Genomic DNA, 18859 nt, shown 5'->3' with positions numbered 1-18859 from the left:
CAAACAAACAACAAAAACAAAAACAGGGACTGGAGTGATGTCTCAGCAGTTAAGAGAACTGGCTGCTTTTGCAGAGGACTTGGGTTAAATTCCCAGCACCTACATGGCAGCTAACAACGGTCTATAACTACAGTTCCAGGAGATCCAACACCCTCTCCTGTCCTCCAAAGGCATTGCACGACACATGTGGACTTACATACATGCAGGCAATACATTCATACATATAAAATAAAAATAATAAAAAATATTTAAAAACAAAAACATCAAAAAAGTATAGCCTTCACTTCTAGAAAGGTCAACTGTGTGAAAGGTCAGTATGTTTCTGAGCTCTCCCCTTTCTCTTCTATGGAATGGGGTGACAGCTGTGAGGGTTGGATGCAATGTCTCCTAAAGGCCCATAGTTAAAGGCTTCATCTCCAGCAAGGTGTTACTGGGAGTCGTTGTAACCCTTAGGAGGTGGGTCCATAATGGGAGGCTGGCTTATGTCACTAAAGGCACGTGCCTTTAGGGTGGACGTTGTCACCCCAGCCTCTTTCTCTTTTATTTTTTGCCTCCTAGCCATCAGGTGATTTTGCTCTGTCCACACTCCCCACCACAATGTGCTGACAATACACAGGCCAGAGCAATGTGACCAACTCATTGTGGACTGATCCCGAGTCCTCCAATTGTGAGCCAAAATAAACCTTTTCTCTTGCCTTTTACCTTTTTCATGTGTATGTGTAGTGTGCATGTGCATGTTTTCATGTGCTGGTACACATACGTGTGTGTGCCATGTGCATACCTAAGGTTGATGTTGGGAATCATACTCAATGGCTCTTCCACTTTGGTCACTGAGGCAGAGTCTCTCAGTCAAGCCCAGAGCTTACTAATAGGGCTGGTCTTGCTGGACAGCTCTGGAGATCCCTGTCTCTTGTTTCCTGAAGGTAGATTTGCAGCCCCACACCCACCTAGCATTTACAAGGGTTCCAGGCCTAGGTGGCAAGCACTCTAACCTCTGAGCCATCTTGCCAGCCTAGTTTTTGTCTTTTAAAAAGTCATTTCTATTACATTCACTTACTGTGTGTGGGTGAGCATGCATGTGCGCGTGCCCAGAGGACAGCGTATGGGAGTCGGTTCTCTCCTTCCACTATGTGGGCTCTGGGAAGCAAACTCAGGTCATCAGGCAGCAAGAGCTTTTACCCACTGAGCCATCTTTTTTTTGTTTTTTAGACAGTGTCTCCCTGTAGCCACACCTGGCCTGGAACTTGCTATGTATATCAACCTGGCCTCACAGACATCCACTTGCCTCTGCCTCTGAGTGTTGGGATGAAAGGCACATGCCACCATACCTGGTTCCACTGAACCAACTTGTCAGCCCACCTTTTCTCTTTTAAAGTTGATTGTTGGGGCTGGAGAGATGGCTCAGCAGTTAAGAACACTGTTCTTGCAGAAGACGCGGGTTCAAATCCCAGCATCCATATGGTCGCTAACAACTGTCTAGTCCCAGAGGATCCAACAGCCTCTTCTGACCTCCGAGGGCATTGCACAACATGGGTGCACTTACCTACATGCAGGCAATACATGCATACACATAAAATAAAAACAAATAAAATTAAAAAAATATAAAGTTGGTTGTCTTGGGTATTTTGTTATAGTGACAGAAAGCTGACTGACACGGAATAATGCACGGAATGTCTATGACCTTAATGATGGAGGGAGGGAGAGAGGGAAGGAAGGACACAGAAAGGGATGGAGGAGGAAATCATGTGCTCTGAAAATTTCAGAAAATTAAGAGGAATACTTTCTTGGGGCTATTATGCCCATCTTGACCCAAATTTTTCTCCATTTCTCACTCTTTCCTGATACTTGAAATACAGAATTGAGGACTGAGGCATTCAGATGTTACAGACAAAAGGCAAGGTTCCAGAGGCTCAGGCTGGACCAGTGAGATGGCCCAGCAGCTAAAGGTGCTTGCTGCCAAGCCTAACAACTTGAATTCGACCCCTGGGCCCCACAAGTGGAAGAGAACCGACTCCTGCAAGTTTTCCTCTGATGTCCATATACATGCCATAGTGTGCACATGCTGTCCCCTTCCCCACCACACACACACACACACACACACGCACGCACGCACGCACGCACGCGACGTAATTAAAAAAACTCAAGCTGAAAAGTAGAAATGTGTTTTTGGTGCAGGTGTACATTCAAAGAACAATGGTTAGCAATGCCAACTTTACCATCTTAGTGCAAAACAGTTGAAATGGTTGAAATGGTTAGCAATGCCAACTTTACCATCTTAGTGCAAAACAGTTGAAATGGTTGAAATGGTTAGCAATGCCAACTTTACCATCTTAGTGCAAAACAGTTGAAATGGTTGAAATGGTTAGCAATGCCAACTTTACCATCTTAGTGCAAAACAGTTGGTATAAAGGACTCACTTGAGTGTTTGGCAATGAAAATTTGATCATCAAACAACACAGACTCAGGAACAGGGATCGCCTAGCTGTTAAGAGCTCTCTGGCCTCCACATACCCCCACATACACACACATGCACACACATAATTAAAAATCTTAAAGAAGTCAATCACCCCACCCAGTGTGTTCCCTATGAACAAAGGAAGCCACCCAGAATACTCAATGCTCGCCACCCCCATGATGGACCAAAGAGGATGAGAAACGAAACCAGCACAATACTTACTTTACATGTCTTGGTTCTGATATTTATTATATTGACAGGCTGGGAATACTGGGATAAATAAGTAATATTTTCTCTTACAGAAAATTGTAATGATACTATCAAGTGGTATTAAACACTCAAGATTTCACAGAAACATCAGAATTTTAACAGTAGTCAGAGTCCTGGTGGCCAGTGGGAGGGGTCTCCCAGCTGAGATGCTCTGGCCAGATCTCTCATCAAAATAGCTACAAGACAAAATCAGTGCCTTTAACATCCCAAAATGCAGAAACCGGGCACCACCTGGCTTCAGACACCCATCTGCACGGACTGTGGTTTCTGACCACGAAGAAAGGAAAACGGAGTATTTGTCTGGCTCTTCTGGCCTAGAAATAGCTCCTGCCCTGTCACTGGAGAGTCCTAACCCTTTGGAAGTTGTTAGACTTTCTTTGTGCTTTCTTCCTGTGACATTGTAATGGTTGCAACCGAGGACCTGCTGTCATGTCCACAGATTCTTCCTTAGCAGCGGGCACTCAGGGAAAGGAGGCGTCCTCTGTCAACAGCCTGATTTTGCTCCCCTGGGCCTGGTAAGTTCACCTGGCCTCCCAAACACTTTTATGGGACACTGCCCAGGACACAGACCCCAAACTCTCAGAAACAAGGTCTGAAGAAACACTCAGAAAAGTCACACCAGTGTTGTACAAAACAAACATCAAAATCGCTCAACGCCTAGTTCTGAAACAAATGGCTAGGGCAGTCATTCTGGGATGTAACAGCAGACTTGCTAGAAAGCACACCCTGGCCATTTTGCAACCTCGATAAATGGCCCTCTTACTCCATGTCCCCTAGTGGCAGCACCAGTGGAGGACACGGTCCCACCCCACCCACTAAGGTACAGACATTTCTGCACCAATCCCAGAGGCAGGCATCCTGCTTTGCATGGGGACCCAGATGAACTGTGAGCAGGTCCCCAGCCAGGGGCCATCTAGATCATCTGAGAATGGCCAGGATTTATAAGGCCTAAGTCCTCAAATTAGTGAGACAAAGGATGCTCTTGCCCTGGTCCATGGTTTGCTTGGACAGAGTGGGACAACCCAGTGGAGTCACCACAGGGCCCCCTGCCTTGATGGTTCTCGGCTGCTGAGATGCACAGGAAGTCAGCTTTCCAATGGCTTCAGGATTTTGTGTGGAAAAGGAGGATTCGATGAGGACTCCCCAGTTGCCCCCATGCCACGGCTGCTTAGCTCTGCAACGTTCCTTCCTTTATCTGTTGGATAAAGAGATTCCTCTCATCTTCTGGAGTCCGCCCGTTCTGCGCTCGGACGATACACGTGGGCCGGTGCAGGTTGAGCATATATATCAAATGCTGTTTCTCATTCTTCAGCTCCTCGATCTGGGCCTTCAGCTCGGCATTCACACTCTCCAGCTTCTCTGACTCCTGAGGGACAAGTGGCAGAGGCATTAGGGAGGAAGCAAGGACCAGGGAGGTGGAAGGAACCGCCTGGGCACCTCGTCAAGCTGGAAGACGTATGTCAGGGGAACCGTGCTACCCCAGTGATGGGAGAACAGAGCTAGGTGGGGGGTGGTATGAACTCTGGAGAGGCCGTTGGGAGGTGTGTGAGGAGAAGCCCCAGAGATGCCACTGAGCCAGGCTGTGATGGTGCTAATGCTAAAGCTGCCTTAGAACCAATGGCTCAGAGGTTCCTCTACACCAAGCCATGCACAGGGCATCGGGAGCTAGGGAGAAGTCCAAACTTGTAGCATGTAATTTTTGTGATTCTCTGATCTCACTGAACCTCTCATCTCCCCAGAAAAAAAGTATTTGGGAGCACCAAAATTTCCTAGTGTCCTCCGAGCACCAGAAGCAATGAGCAGAACTTTTGGGGTCTGGGGCCCTGGCTCAGGCCTCTGCACTGGCCCGCCCACACTTGGGGGAGCGGACTCCAAAGACTTCCGGCACCATGGCCTGTCCGGTGTCCGAACATACACTGTTCCCCCTGGTGTTTCTTAAGGAGTGCTGGCCCACGGGGTCTCAGACCATGGCTTGGGAGAGGCAGAGCTCAGATCCAGGCAGGATCACAAAGTGTAAGCAGGGCTTTCAGGTTCACAGAGTAAGTAACTTGAAGAGATTAACTAAAGGCTTTTCCTAGCAAGCAGCAAGTAGGTGGCAGTTTCTTCTTTGGGAAAATGGGTACATGACGCCTGTTCAATGAGGCTGGCCTAGAAACTCCTGGGCATATATGGACCAGCTGGGAATTTGGGCATCAGATACTAAATCACTATCATCATCATCATCATCGTCGTCATCATCATCATCATCATCATCTTGTGTGTTTGTGTCATATGTTTGAGTGTGGGCATACATGTGCCATAATGTGCATGTGGAAGTCAGAGGACAACTTCCAGAAGTCAGTTCTCTCCTTCCACCATGGGTTCTAGGGATCGAACTCAGGCTGCCAAGCTGGTGGTAAGTGCCTTTACCCACTAAGCCTCCTCGCTGGCCCCCAGACAGTGAGAAGTTTTCATTCCCACATTTACGTTCTAACTAGAGCCCCATCCATCCTGCTAACAGCTTTGCTACCTCCTCTCTGAAGCTAGATTTCAGCCACCAACCACGAGGCTTTTAAAGCCCTGGCTGCCAGTGACACAAGGCTGGTGAGGGTGGGCATCGGTGAGAGGCAGGGAAAGCCCGGCAGACACTCACTTTCTGAAGACACTCCGTCTTCTCCTTTTTCTTGTTTCGGCACTTGGCAGCTGCAATCTTGTTTCTTTCCCGCCGTCTCTTCTTCCTTTCATCGTCTTCAGGGGCCACCTATAAAATCCAAACAGCACCCCACTAAGCCATCGTGAAATGCCACTCACCTCCAATGTACAGCCTCTTATTCCCAGCAAGCACTGGCAAGCCAAAACAGCCCTAATGTTAAGACACCCCAAATGTCAAGGCCTAGATTTTTTGTGTGAAGCCCCTTCACATATATGCACACACACAAGAATAGCAGACATATAGCCAGGTGTGGTGGTGCACACCTTTAATCCCAGCACTTGGGAGGCAGAGGCAGGCAGATCTCTGTGAGTTCAAAGCCATCCTGGTCTACATAGTGAGTTCTGGGTCAGCTGGGATACAGAGAGACCCTGTTTCAAAAAAAAGCAAACATCTAAGAATTATTTAAATAGAATTATTAGGAGCTGGAGAGATAGCTCAGTGGTTAAGAGCAGAGGACCTGGGTTCAATTCCCAGCAGCCATATGGCAGCTTACAACTCTCTAACTCCAGTTCTAGGGGAATCTGATACCCTCTTCTGACCTCCATGGGCACTGCACGACATGGGTGCACTTACACACACAGGCAATACACTCATGCACATAAAATAAAAATAATAAAATGTTTTTAAAAATAGAATTTATAGCAAAATTATCACTGGAATGAATCAATAGTTGTCTGGAAAGTGTCTGTGACTGTGGAGTGTGTGTGTGTTTTCTTTTGCGCTAACAGCTTTTCTTTCAGGTTTAACCCTTGAGTTGACATTGGAGGAAGAAATGGCCTCTTTAGAAGTCATTGGTTTTGATTTCCCTGATACATCGGGAGAGTGGCAGAGACCTTACCACACGGCTGTCCTGTTCAGTCCCTGCTCTGTGGCAGGATTCTTATGTCAAATGCTTAATTTGGCCAAATGCAAAGAATAAGAAGTGGGGAAAAGTTTAAAAATCATAATAAAATAAAATAAAATAATCAGAAATTAGTAATTTGCTGGGTGTGGTGGTGCATGCCCTTAATCCCAGCACTTGGGAGGCAGAGGCAGGAGGATCTCTGTGAGTTCAAAGCCAGCCTGGTCTACACAGTAAGTTCCAGGCCAGCTGGGCTACAGAAAAGAAAAGAAAATAGAATTATTAGAAATTAGTAAATTTAAATCTAACCTACTTTTAAAACACATTTGAATTCTGAAATAAGAGTTTGACACTTAAATTGATCACTGTTAGTATTAATTGTAACCACTCAAAACATAGAAAAGACTCTGCATAATAAGGATGCTCTCTCCCCTTGAGCCAGGAATGGCTTCCAAGTTATCACTTGGCTACCCTTTCCTGCTCTCTTTCCTAGTTCAAGACCCGAGAACAACTTGATTTGATTCTATTATAGTTTGAATGTGAAAAGTCTCAAGGGCTCATGTATGTTTGAACACTTGGTCTACAGGCAGTGGGGCTGTTTTGGGAGATTATGGAACCTTTGGGGTGGGAGGCATGGCTGGTAAAGGTGGGTCAGGCAGGAGGAGGGTGAGGGACATAGTCCTACCCCACTTCCGTCTGAGCTCTGCTCTCAATCCACAACGAAGTCATTGAGCCCCTGGTGCGGCAAGCTCTCACCACTGTGAATGGAGCTTCCCAGTGGTCACGTCTTCCATGCATGATGGTCTCCTGAACGATGAGCCACAATAAACCTTTCCTCCTATAAGTGGCTTCTGGCAACTATTTGGTCACAGTGATAAGGAACATGATACCTGTCTTTGCCTGGAGCAACACGACTCATTCTTCCCAAATTTGGGAGAAGTCTGGAGCTCCTGGAGAGGAGGGACTTAAGCCCAACCCCAACTAAAACGATATTAATAGGCCCCCAGCTGATACTATCAGTGAGTAGAGTACTGAACCATCTGTTGAGTCAGTCAGCATATCATACTGATCCTCTGGGCCTCATCCTGAACTGGCATTGGAGCTCCTCAGTGAGCACAAGCCTGCTTTGGTGTGCGGTCCTCCAAGGATGTTCACCCAGACACTGACTACATCTATGGACTGATGAGCAATCAGCATAACTAGCCACTGGACTCTGCTTGAGGACAAAGTCCACCTGGGATGGACAGCTGCCCAGTGTCAGACCCTGTCCTGTGTCTTGTCTTATGTGGTCAGCTCTGGAACTCTGTGATCGCCCCATTCCTTTTTTCTTATTGTTTTGAATTAGATGACACTGACTGGACTGAGGTAGAAGGTCTGTATTCTTGAGATGCAAAGCTGAAGGGAGAAATACAGGAGAGGGAGTTCTGCCTTGTCCATCCTCAGACCCAGACTTCTGGCTACACAGGAGCAATCACGCAACGTGCTCGAGAATAAGTAATGAAAATCAAAGAACTTTTAAAATAGACTTACTCTGGTAACATTAGTAAATTAAAGTCTAACCTACTTTAAGTATATTTGGATTTTGAAATAAGTCTGCTTTCTAAAATGTTAGCTGTTTGCAATTAACTGTAATTCAAAACAGGAAAAAAAAAACTATTATATAAATAGGCCCTTTCCTTGAGAGCCAGACCTGGAATCATCATGTATCTACATTTTCCTCTTCTAAACTTCCAACTATCCTTCCAAAATTCTTCCAAGTCCATCCATCTAGCATCCTTTCTCATTTTTTCCTACCACTTCCATTTTATCTGTTATCTCAAACTATTTCATTAGAAGAAAATCCCCCAGCACATCCCAGGCTCTAACCTGCACTGTCCGGGTTTGACTGGATACCTATGACTGTTTTGTGGTGCCCTCTCTGACCCTCTCTAAGTTAGCTGGGAGCACATCTAATACAGCTAATGACATAGTCCCTGTTACCATTCATTGGATGGCATGAGCCAGGATCCTGTTAGGCCTTTCACAAATGTCATCTCATTTAATCCTTAGATTGGTCTTGGCAGGAATAATCAAAGAATCAGAAAGACTGTCAATCAATCTCCTTTACCCCCAGTGCTAGAGATCAAATCCAAGGTCGTACACTACACCACTGAGCTACAACCTGAATCCTCAGCCTTCTTTTAAAAACAGATCTTTGGAGTCAGTTTCAATACTCCTTGCCCCAAGGCTGAAATCACACCCATCAAGTAAGCTTGAAATATTCCTATCTTGCAACCAAGAAAGGTCAACAAACTTGCAAGATCTCAGCTCTGACATTCTTGAGGCAGCACAGCGCCACCAGCAACCACATCTCAGTAACCTTGTCTGCTGTTCCAGGTGTCTTCTGACAGGTTTCTCAACACATCAGTGTGTGAGCAGGTGTGAGCTCAAAGCAAGTAGTCGGCACCAAGGCTCTGAGCACTGCTGCTGGGGAAGAATGGGGCCAGCCGCCTGGTCTTGGGTCCCCGCAGTGATGAAAATCACCACCATTTGCCTCACTTCAGAAAGACTCCACACAGAAAGTGACCTCGACAAACCCACAGCGTCAAGTGCCATCCACAGGCTGATGACTCCTAGTCCCGATGCCTCTACACTCTGGGCTCCTGTCTGCAGTTGCCTGTTTGACATCCCCAAGGAGTAAGAACATGGTGGGACTCCTGCTCTTGTCCTGACCTCCCATGGTCTCAATCTCTGCAGCAACGGATACTCTGTCCCCCTAGCTGTGCCAAATACCCTTGAGTCCTCTACGTTCATGCCCATATCCAGCTTTACCCTCAAGTCAGATCCAGAAGCCGACCACTTCTCAGCCTGCCATGCTCCATCCTACCCTGGATCCTCCTATGCTCATGTGGAGAGGTCCGTGGTCCCATTTCTAAACATTCTGCTCTGGCTTGCTCTTACTGCCTACTCAACATGATGGCCAGGGAGTCACGTCAACATATGCCAGACCATGTCACTCTGTCCTCAAGAACCTGCCAGTGGCTTCCTGCTCTACCCAGCACTCAGCCACAGCACCCCATGTGATCTTCCTGATTTCACCCCCACCCCACATTCCACTCCACTAAATGGGGTTCCCAGCACCAACATGCCTCTCTCTTACCTTCCCACATGGCTCTACCTCTCCAGCTCACAGACTATGACCAGTAAGGCTTTCCCTGACCTCCTAATTTAAAATAGGAACCTCACCTTTGTCCACTCTTCCTGTCCCTCTTTACTGCTTTTTTTTTTAATTATTTGTATTTTATGTGTATGAGTGTGTTGTGTACATATGTACTGGTGCACATATGTAAGTGCACCAGTGTTGTGCACTGAGGAGGTCAGAAGAGGGCGTCAGAGTCCCTGGAACTGGAGTTTTGGATGACTGTTAGCCACCATGTGGATGCTGGTAATCAAACCTGGGTCCTCTGCAAGAGCAGCCAGTGCTCTTAACCACTGAGCCATCTTCTAGGCCCCTCTTTTTTTTTTTTTAAGGTTTTTATGTGTATGTGTGTTTGCCTGAATGAATGTATGCAAGCATGTTCGTGCAGTGCCTAAGGAAGCCAGAGAGGGCGTTGGAAAGCCTGGAACTGGAGTTACAGTTGTGGTGCTGGGAACTGAATCTGGATCCTCTGAAAGAGCACTAAGGGTTCCTAACCACTGAGTCATCATTTGTACCTGCCTTCCGTACTATTTACTGATATTCTCTCATATTCTCTCTCTCTCTCTCTCTCTCTCTCTCTCTCTCTCTCTCTCTCTCTCTCTCTCTCTCTCGGTCTTTTTGAGACAGTGTCTCTCTGTAGCCACAGCTGGCCTAGAACTAGGTATGGAGACCAGGCTGGCCTCTCAATCTCACATAGATCTGCCTGCCTCTGCCTCCCAAATGCCCAGTTCTCTCTTTTTGTTTATTATTATTATTATTATTTTTATGTGTATGTGTGTATTGTCTGCATGTAGGTAAGTGCACCATGTCGTGTAATGCCCGCGGAGGTCAGAAGAGGCTGTCAGATCCCCTGGGACTGGAGTTATGGACAGTTGTTAGCTGCCATGTGGGTGCTGGGATTTGAACCCAGCTCCTCTGCAAGAACAGTCAGTGTTCTTAACTGCTGAGCCATCTCTCCAGCCCCCTCTCTCTTTTGTAAGAGACAGAGTCTTGCTATGTACCCCAGACCGGTCTCGAACTTACCACCATCTCAACCTCCCTGACTCAGCCACTTGATCACAGATGCACACTATACCTATCTGCTCATTTATTCTACACGTCTCTAGACAATAGAAGGTGCGCTCCCTGATAGCGGGCTTTTGTGGGTTTCACCAACTCTAGACCCCTGCACGTGCTCCCATGTAGAGAGTGTATGATAAATGTGTGCTGGAAGAGCCTACCTCAGCTTTTGTGACTGACATCTCCAGGGGTCTGCTGTTGATGGTGACAGTCTCCAATGCAGATGACATTCGATGGCAGAGGTGTTTGTTCTGAATGGCAAACCTCAGCTCTTCCTTGACAAAGGGGGTCAGGTTAGCAAAATCCTCAAACACCAGTGACCCAGGAGGGGACAGGCAGGGGACGATGGCAGATGCGCTGACTTCTGAGGCAGGAACCTGGCCTGGGTGTTGAAGCATCATTTTGCTGAAAGAAACATTGAAACCCAAACTTCTTCAGGGGTTCTAGGGCATGGAATACAGTTCTCCCCACCCACAATCTCCCGACACCAGAGCCCCACCCACCCCAGAGCAAAGTCCCATCAAGTCCCCAGGCTTCTGGTTTCTTTTCATGCTATCCTGTGCCCATGGCTGGAGAAGTCACAGGCCCTAAGGGGGAACCCTCTACTGTTGTTTTGCTAAGTGGACATGTCAAACTGCCTTCCAAATATTTAAGTTTAAACCCATAGATTGATGCTGCTCTCAGCCTTGGTCAGAGAAGTTTCTTTTAGCCACAGGCTGTGGTTAATAAGGAGATGTGTACTGACTCAAGTGTTGAGAATAATGACTTGAGTTCTCAGCCCTAAACAGGCTATCTATCGCATGCACGCATGCACACGCCCACAGGCTGTGGTTAATAAGGAGATGTGTACTGACTCAAGTGTTGAGAATGACTTGAGTTCTCAGCCCTAAACAGGCTATCTATCGCATGCACGCACGCACACGCCCCAAGGCTCAGGGAACACGGTGGAAGAGGAGGCAGGAAGAATGCAAGAGCCGGAGGTTGAGAGGAGCACTGTGAAACACTGACTTCTGGACAGGGCATGGCTGTTGTAGCATGAACTCACAGCAGCTGTGGTTACATTAATAGTCCAGCATGGAGGGGGAGGGGCACATGACCCCCCCAAGCCCTAGCTGAGGATCTATTGGCAGTTAAAGGCTACTGGGGAAAAGGGGGGATCACTTTCTTCAGTGGTATAACTACTGGTAGTTGCCCACGTTCCATATATAACCCCCTACCCATGCTCATGCAAGCAACCCTAATTAAACCCAGTGGATCATTTAAAAAAAAATTCATTTGGTGCCATCCTCATCTTGAGTAAAAGAAGGTCTTAAAATAACACAGCTCAGAGATGTAGCTAAAAATGCCTAACTGAAGTTTATGATAAGAGTGCTTGAACTCTTACAAAACCCATTCATTTTTGCTGGTGTGCATATATGCAAATGTGGCTTCAGTCTTGAAAGGGGAAGAACATAAAAAAAAAAAAATCACACGAGGGGCTGAGATAGCACAGTAAAGAGCACTTACTGCTCTTGCAGAGGACCCAGGTCTGCTTTCCAGCATTCACATCAGGTGACTGCCTGTATAATCTAATTCCAAGGGATCCAATACTCTCTGACCTCCACGACACCCTCACACATGTAGTACACATAAACTCATATGGGCATCCAAATATATATCTAATAAATTATTATTATTTTTTTTTACAAATCAGACCATCCCATAATCCCATTTCTAGTCTTATTTTTTTCAAAGGAAAGTTTCTGAAACCAGGTTGACAGTATCTGTGAGTAAAAGGAAAATCAAGAAGTGGGGATCCTTAAATTTGACAGCTATGGCTAAAGCTTCTCCTGCAGGAAGCTGTGTCTAAGAAGTAGGAAGGAGGGGTGTAATGGTAGCTGAGTGTTTTGATTCACCCTGGTCCTCCGCAGGGGATGACGAGGATGGCAGAGTCTCAGGTCACATGGGAAACAAGCAGCCCCTGTTTTAACGTGAAGTCTGGCGAAAGACCTCAGGGTAAGCATGAGAGAGGAGCAAAGCACGGGGCATTTAGGAGGCTGTTGCTCAGCCCTGAGGTGCACGGGGCAGCATAACTGAAGTTTAGACAAATCACGGGGTATTTGTCAGGGTTTGGTATTAGGTTTGTTTGGCTTCAGCGCTCATGATCTTATATTCACTGAAAACCCAAATATTCTTTTTATTAAAAAATATTTTATTATTTTTATTTTATGTGTATGAGTATGTTCCATGCATGTAAGTGCACCCGTGTCGGGCAGTGCCTGCAGAGGTCATAAGAGGGCATCGGATCCACTGGAACTGGAGTTAGAACAGTTGTGGGTCCTGGGGCCAGTGCTCTTAACCACTGAGCCATCTCCCCATCCCCAAACATTATTCGATATTAAACAAAAATCCATAGTAAAAACTGGGGAGGGCTCAGATGCAGCTGGGAGGCCCGAAGCTGAAACAGTGGTCGGAGACCGTGGGAAGATTCCCAGGGAATGTCTGAACTCTGTTCAAGGAATTGCTGGTCTTCATACACCAGAGTACATCCTCACCTACTGCAGACATAGGAAGTTTAAATGAGCCCTTTTATCTGCAAAACTCCCAAACTGGGATTTTAAAAGAAAAAGGTCACTATTCAAAGCCAGCTTAGCTATGTGCTGTCACAGTAGCTGCTTTCACCTCGGTGAAGAGGGCTGGAAGCAGGACCCCACTTCCCCAGAGTGAGGTGTGCCCAAGTGACACAGAAGACGCCTTGCAAAGCATTCTGCCACAGGGAGCTCCAAGGTCTCCAGGGCTCCCAGGATCTCTCCTACAGAGGACTGGCTGCTCTCCTAAGAGGCTCAGTGGGGTCTGGGTGGAAGGGTGTTTGGTCACCTTCTCTGATATTAAGTGCTTCTGATTAGAACACACTTGATCTCTTACACTGGAGACCTAAGATCCACTGGTGGAGGCAAGAATTCTGGGCCAGTGACTGCTGCCCTCCATGAGTCAAAAGAACCCCCCAAAAATGTATGTCATTGTCTTCCAAAACATCAAAGTTCTCTTAATTACCGCCCCTAATCCTGTGAGGCTGCGGGGCGGGGGGGGGGGGGGGGGGGGTGTGCATCTCTGGTGAGGTAAAAAACTTCTGGTCAGACCTCCCTGAAGTCATGCTCCCCGTTCCTTTCCAACTTTATTGAAAACCTAAACCGATGGAACTGGAAGCCACTGCTGGCCTGGCCTTCGTTTACAGGGCCGGGTGGCCTGAGACTTGGCTTGAATTCCACCGCAGTTGAGTGTCCCTTTCACCACCCAGTTAAGTTTATTAATGAGCCTTCAAGGGCTTGGAGTCTGTTGTTCGGGACTTTTCCCTCTTCCATTGTAGTGCAAAGTCTGCAGTCCCAGAGGAAACAGGAATGTCGGTGGTATGGGCTGGTTTTATGAAGAGCTGAGGGTGGGGCTTACTTGGGGACACAAATGGGTTATAAAGCTGTTTAAGCTCTTCTGATAACAAAACAGTCACTATCTGTCAAGATTTCGGCTCCCTCTGCACTAGGCTACAACTTTTGGTGTGCTTTCTGGATTTTCTTGCACAGGCTTTTGTAGAGAGTCCACCTAGACACAGGCTGTGTCCCCAAGGAAAACAAAGCCATTGAGACCCTCTAACATCCCTTTCATTGAAGAGGGAAAAGTTTGGGGAGCTTTGGTGAGCCAAGCTGACTTCTACAGTGATCAGAGATTTTTCTGACTTGCTTCAGAACTTGAGAGCTGCTTCTGCTTCGTGACTTCTGATCCGAAATCGTGTCCTATCATTGGCAATTTCATCATTTTCAAGAAAGTGAAACTTCCCTCATTTTTCTAACTAGGAATTCGGCTCCCAGACTTTATCTCTGAGCAGCTACGATGACTTTCAGTTTTCAGTTTTCCTTCTCATTTCCATCTGGCAAACCTGTTGCACTGGAAGTCAATGCCAACCTCCAACTAACTATCCATCTTGTTCTTTGTCCCGGTTTGTTCGGTGGCTGGAGGTACAGGGCAGGCTTCAGGGACAGAGGCAATGTCTCCTCCATGTCTGGCTCTGCTACTCACAAGCTAAAGACCCACTCATGAGCCCGAGGCTTTCTGGGTTTCAGTCTCCTCTCTGTAAAAGTGATCAAGATTGCCAATTCCCTTGAAGGACTATGGGGAAGAATGTATAACACAGACACACACAATTGAAAAGAACACATATGCCTGACACCCACACATACATTATCACAATAACTCTTCCATAACTTCAAAGGAACTGATTTCCTTGTTAATTCAGTTTAGCCCTATTGGTCAGGAATTGACTAGAACCATCAAGAACTTTGGGTAGGTTGGTCACAGACTCTCGTGCACTGTGATTGACCCCTGGCTTCCGGAGACACCAGGTGGACTCTCTCCCCACCCCCGCCCCCAGCACTTCTCCATTGGGGTTATATTCTTAAGGTAAGAGCTTTTGCACAGGAAACCATTTCTCTCCTAAAGTTTCTGTGGTGTCCTAGCTGTGTTCTTCCTCCCCTGTCTGAGTAACACTGGACCCTTTTTTTTTTTGTCTACCTCTTTAAGTAGACCAAGCTGGCCTCAAACTCACAAAGATGAGCCTGCCTCTGCCTCCCAAGTGCTGAGATTAAAGGCATGCGCCACCACGCCTGGCTTGGAGCCTACTTTTAAAAGGAAAGAATTGCTGGGGTCTAGTGGAGCATACCCTTAATCCCAGCACTTGGGAGGCAGAGGCAGGTGGAACTCTGAGATCAAGGCCAGCCTGGTCTATATAGAGAGCTGCAGGTCAGCTGGGACTACAGGGAGACCCTCCCTATCTTAAAAAACAAAACAAAAAAAACCACCAAAAAACAAAAAATAAAAATAAAAAATAAAAAGGAAGGAAGGAGTCATAGGTTCTGGCAGCTAATGGGAATCAGAACACTCAGTATTAGAATCATATAGGTCAGATTCTCATTTTGAAATTTAGTAAACTGAGGTCTGGGAAGGGCCATCTACTTGTCCAAGCTCACAGAGCTAGAAGGTAGCCCAGTCTGTGTCAAGCTGCTGACACCCACCCACTGCTCATCTTGTTCCACCACTTTAAGAAAGCAACCAGAGACAGAGCTGTTTGCCAGGTAGCTGAGGGGTGGAGAGTCCCGAACCTGGTACCAATCACAGGAGACTATGACAGGATGAAGACAGGAAATGGTCACAGAAGAGAAAGGAAGCCCATAGCTGCTACAGGGCCTGAGTGTTGTCTTCACAACAAGCACCTGGCCTTCAGCTTTTGAAACCTCCAGCCAGTAAAACTATAACCCCACTGCCACTCAGTGCAGGGCATCCTCAAAGCATTATCCTAAAACAAATGCTACATGTGAAGCATGGCCTCCCCTCCTTAGTGACACACACCTGTAATCTCAGCACTCAGAACTGAGGCTGGAGGATTGCCATGAGTTTGAGGCAAGCCTCGTTACAAAGGGAGACCCTGCCTCAAAAAAGCAAAACAAAGGAGAATAAAATAATTAAAATAATAATTAATAATGATGCAATAGAAGTCGGGCCAGTAATACCAACTTCTCTATTCGAAGTTGGGGAGACAGAAGTCCCAAACAAATGTGACAGTCACTCCCATTAAAACAGACACACTGAAAGCAAAGTTTAGCCAAGGACTTGGTAATTGATTTGTAAGAAAGCCTCTGTGATCTACGTAATGAAATTAAGGAAAATAAAATGTTTGGGGGGAAAGAAAGAGATGGAGATGAAGGTGAGGGTGGGGTGGGTGCAGAGAACCAATGAGGTGGGGAAGAAGTTCAGAGGCAGAGGCCCCTTTCCCTCCCTGTCTGACTGTCGCTGACATCGGATGCGGAGCGCATCATTCAAGTCCCCTCCCTGGCTCCTTTTATTTCAGTTACACCGCTCTAAAATCTGGAACTGTGGCTGTGGGGACCAGCACACGCGACTCAAACAAGGCAGAGAGGCACGGGGCGTGGTGGCCCGGGATGCCTGCACTTGGTGAGGCAGGTAGTTCAAGGACAGGCTGGATTACAAAGTGAGACCCTGCCTCAAACCCACAAAAGAACAACCTCCAACACGAGAGAGAGAGAGAGAGAGAGAGAGAGAGAGAGAGAGAGAGAATCGGAGTGTCTACGCGCACAAATCTCTAGAGAGAGAGAGAGAGAGAGAGAGAGAGAGAGAGAGAGAGAATCGCAGCGTCTACGTGCCCAAACTTCTCGACTAGGAATCAAGAACATCTGGGCTGCACACCACAAACCTAGTCTCACAAACATCTGTACAAACGGCCCCGCACCCTCATCCCTCCACTCGCGGTCTCTTCACGCCCACAGCGCAGAGAAACCCGGAGATCCGCCAAAAGAGCGGCGGAGCTCCAGCGAGGCACAGCGGAACGGCGAGCGAGGCTGAACAGGAAGCCCGAAGCCCGGGAGCCGGACCTCAGCCGGTCCTCTCCGCCCTCCACCCCGGGACAGCACGCCTCCGGCGCGCGCTACCTCCAAACTTTGCCCCACCTGCTCGGATCGCTGCGCTCTGCGCTGTCCGCCGCCGAGAGCTGCGCTCGGGGGAGACGACCTCGGGTGGCTGCGCCCGGGACCCCGGCGCCGGTCCCTTCCCCCATCGGAGCGCGCGGTGCCTGGGGCAGCGCTTCCTCCAGCAGCGGCCACCGCGCCTCTCCGCGGACTCCGGAGGGACGCGCTCCGGCTCCAGACACCAAGCGAGGGGTGGAGGGGGACCGCGAGCGGGAGAGCGTGGGTCGCCCCCGAGCACCGCCACCACCATCCAGCCACCCAGCCACCCGGCCGATCGCCTCTCCCTGCCGAGAGGAGCTCGGAGGTCCGCGGAGAGGACGCGCGGTCTCCGTCCCAGGGCATCTTTCGCGCCTCAAGTCAAAAGAGAAAGTTGGTTCTTTCACTTTGCTAGAAACTTTCCGGAGCACGCCGGAACAGCCGCGGCCCAGGGCAGCTCAGCCGCGCCACGGCGGCGCAGGAGACTCGGGAGCGCGGGTCCCGGGTGGCGCAGGGGGTCCCGGATTCGTCACCAGGGGGGCGCGAGGGAAGGGAAGCGAGCCGCCCCTGTGGCGCTCCTCCGCGGAGCCCCAGCTCACCTCCAGGGTCCGCTCCGGGCGGCCAGGCTCCAGCCGGTGGCCAGGGGTAGGTCTGTCCCGCCAGACGGCGAGCACCAAGGACTCCCGGCCGCTGCGCGGGCTGGCCGATCCGCTCCGCCGGGACTGCGCAGTTCGGAGCGCAACTCGCCGAGTGCGACTGTGGCTGGAAGCGCGTTGCATCACCCCTTTTATAACTCACGGAGCTCGCTTAACTCCGGGTTGCCAGTCCCAGGCTGACGTAATGCTATTAATAGCTTCCCGGGAGAACCGGCCGGAGGAGGGGTGGAGGAGGGACGAGGGCGGGGCGAAGGGCGGGTGCAGACCCGGGGCTGGTGATGCAAGCCCGAGAAGGGGCCGGTCGCCGCGCGTCCTGCGCGCCTCGCCAGCCCGGGACACACACACCCGCCCGCCCTCTCTCTCCAAATCAGGACCGGAGCGTCTCAGGCGCGCCGCCAGATGTGCGTACTCGACGCTGCGTGTTCCAGGCATGAGCCAATGGTGCCCAAGCCAGCCGTATGACTCCACCGCGCTGGCATCTCTCCCTCCGCTAGGTTGGGGGGCGGGGGAGATGGGTGGAGGCGGGTCCTGGCTGTGGCCCAGACTAGGTAAGGCTGGGAAAGCGGGCACGACCTTTCTCTAAAATGCATGGTCATTTTCTAGAGTTTCAAGAATATGCGTCTTCTCTGGCCAGACGCCTTTCTCAGAGAGGGGGTGGGTACTGGCAGAGGCCGCAGTCTTCTGTGTGGAAGAGCTGCCCACAGCCAGCCTACAGTGAGTCCACACCGTTACCCGCCGGTGTGACCTCCACTGGTGAACACAGACGCGGAGGACGGTGCTCCGGAGCCCGCGGCCCCCAGACGCAGGGAACTCCCGGTTCGCTGGGAACCCGAGGGGCAGGTGACCCAACCGGGTCGATTCGGGTTTTGGTTTTTAATAACAACCACAAACATTTGAAATTAACAGGGAATTCTCAGCGAACTCGAGAGCGTAGGAAGAGGTCTGGAGAGATCTGAGGTCACCACACTCAGGGTTCAGAAGGGGCTGAAGTGGGGGTCCGGGGAGCCCAGGAAAAACAAGGCTAGACTCTCCACGTGCCGGACCAGACGTAACAGAGTATGTGTGGGGTCGCTAGGTTGTCAGGTAATATTTAGAGAACACCAGTCCAGGTTTCTAGTCCGTCTTCGCCCAGGCCCCGCGGTGCTGGGACCTGGCAGCAGGGATTACGCACGCACAGCTCAAAGCTGGGATGGGACCCTAGGTCCCCAAATCCAGGTAGCGGG

General features: G+C 49.1%; 1 protein-coding gene across 1 annotated transcript; it reads right to left on the bottom strand.

Annotated features, from left to right (window-relative positions):
- Window positions 1–2673: 2673 nt before the first annotated feature.
- Atf3 (activating transcription factor 3) lies at window positions 2674–17787 on the bottom strand. The gene is made up of 4 exons (XM_008824828.3): window positions 17580–17787; window positions 10657–10900; window positions 5358–5465; window positions 2674–4091 (listed from the first exon to the last, which is right to left on the bottom strand). The coding sequence occupies exons 2-4, from the start codon at window positions 10894–10896 to the stop codon at window positions 3894–3896; spliced, it is 546 nt and encodes a 181-aa protein (XP_008823050.1). The 5' UTR covers window positions 10897–10900; window positions 17580–17787; the 3' UTR covers window positions 2674–3893.
- Window positions 17788–18859: the final 1072 nt, after the last annotated feature.

The sequence above is a fragment of the Nannospalax galili genome, unplaced genomic scaffold, assembly GCF_000622305.1.
Source record: "Nannospalax galili isolate Female #2095 unplaced genomic scaffold, S.galili_v1.0 scaffold648, whole genome shotgun sequence".
In the NCBI taxonomy this organism is placed as follows: domain Eukaryota; kingdom Metazoa; phylum Chordata; class Mammalia; order Rodentia; family Spalacidae; genus Nannospalax; species Nannospalax galili.
This window is presented reverse-complemented; position numbering and strand designations above follow the sequence as displayed.

Excerpts from the sequence above, each read along its gene's own strand:
- Atf3 (XM_008824828.3), bottom strand. The coding sequence starts at position 10,896 with ATGATGCTTCAACACCCAGGCCAGGTTCCTGCCTCAGAAGTCAGCGCA. Across the intron at positions 5,466-10,656 it reads TGTCAGTCACAAAAGCTGAG|GTGGCCCCTGAAGACGATGA; the intron begins GTAGGCTCTTCC and ends TGGATTTTATAG. Across the intron at positions 4,092-5,357 it reads AGACGGAGTGTCTTCAGAAA|GAGTCAGAGAAGCTGGAGAG; the intron begins GTGAGTGTCTGC and ends CTTGTCCCTCAG.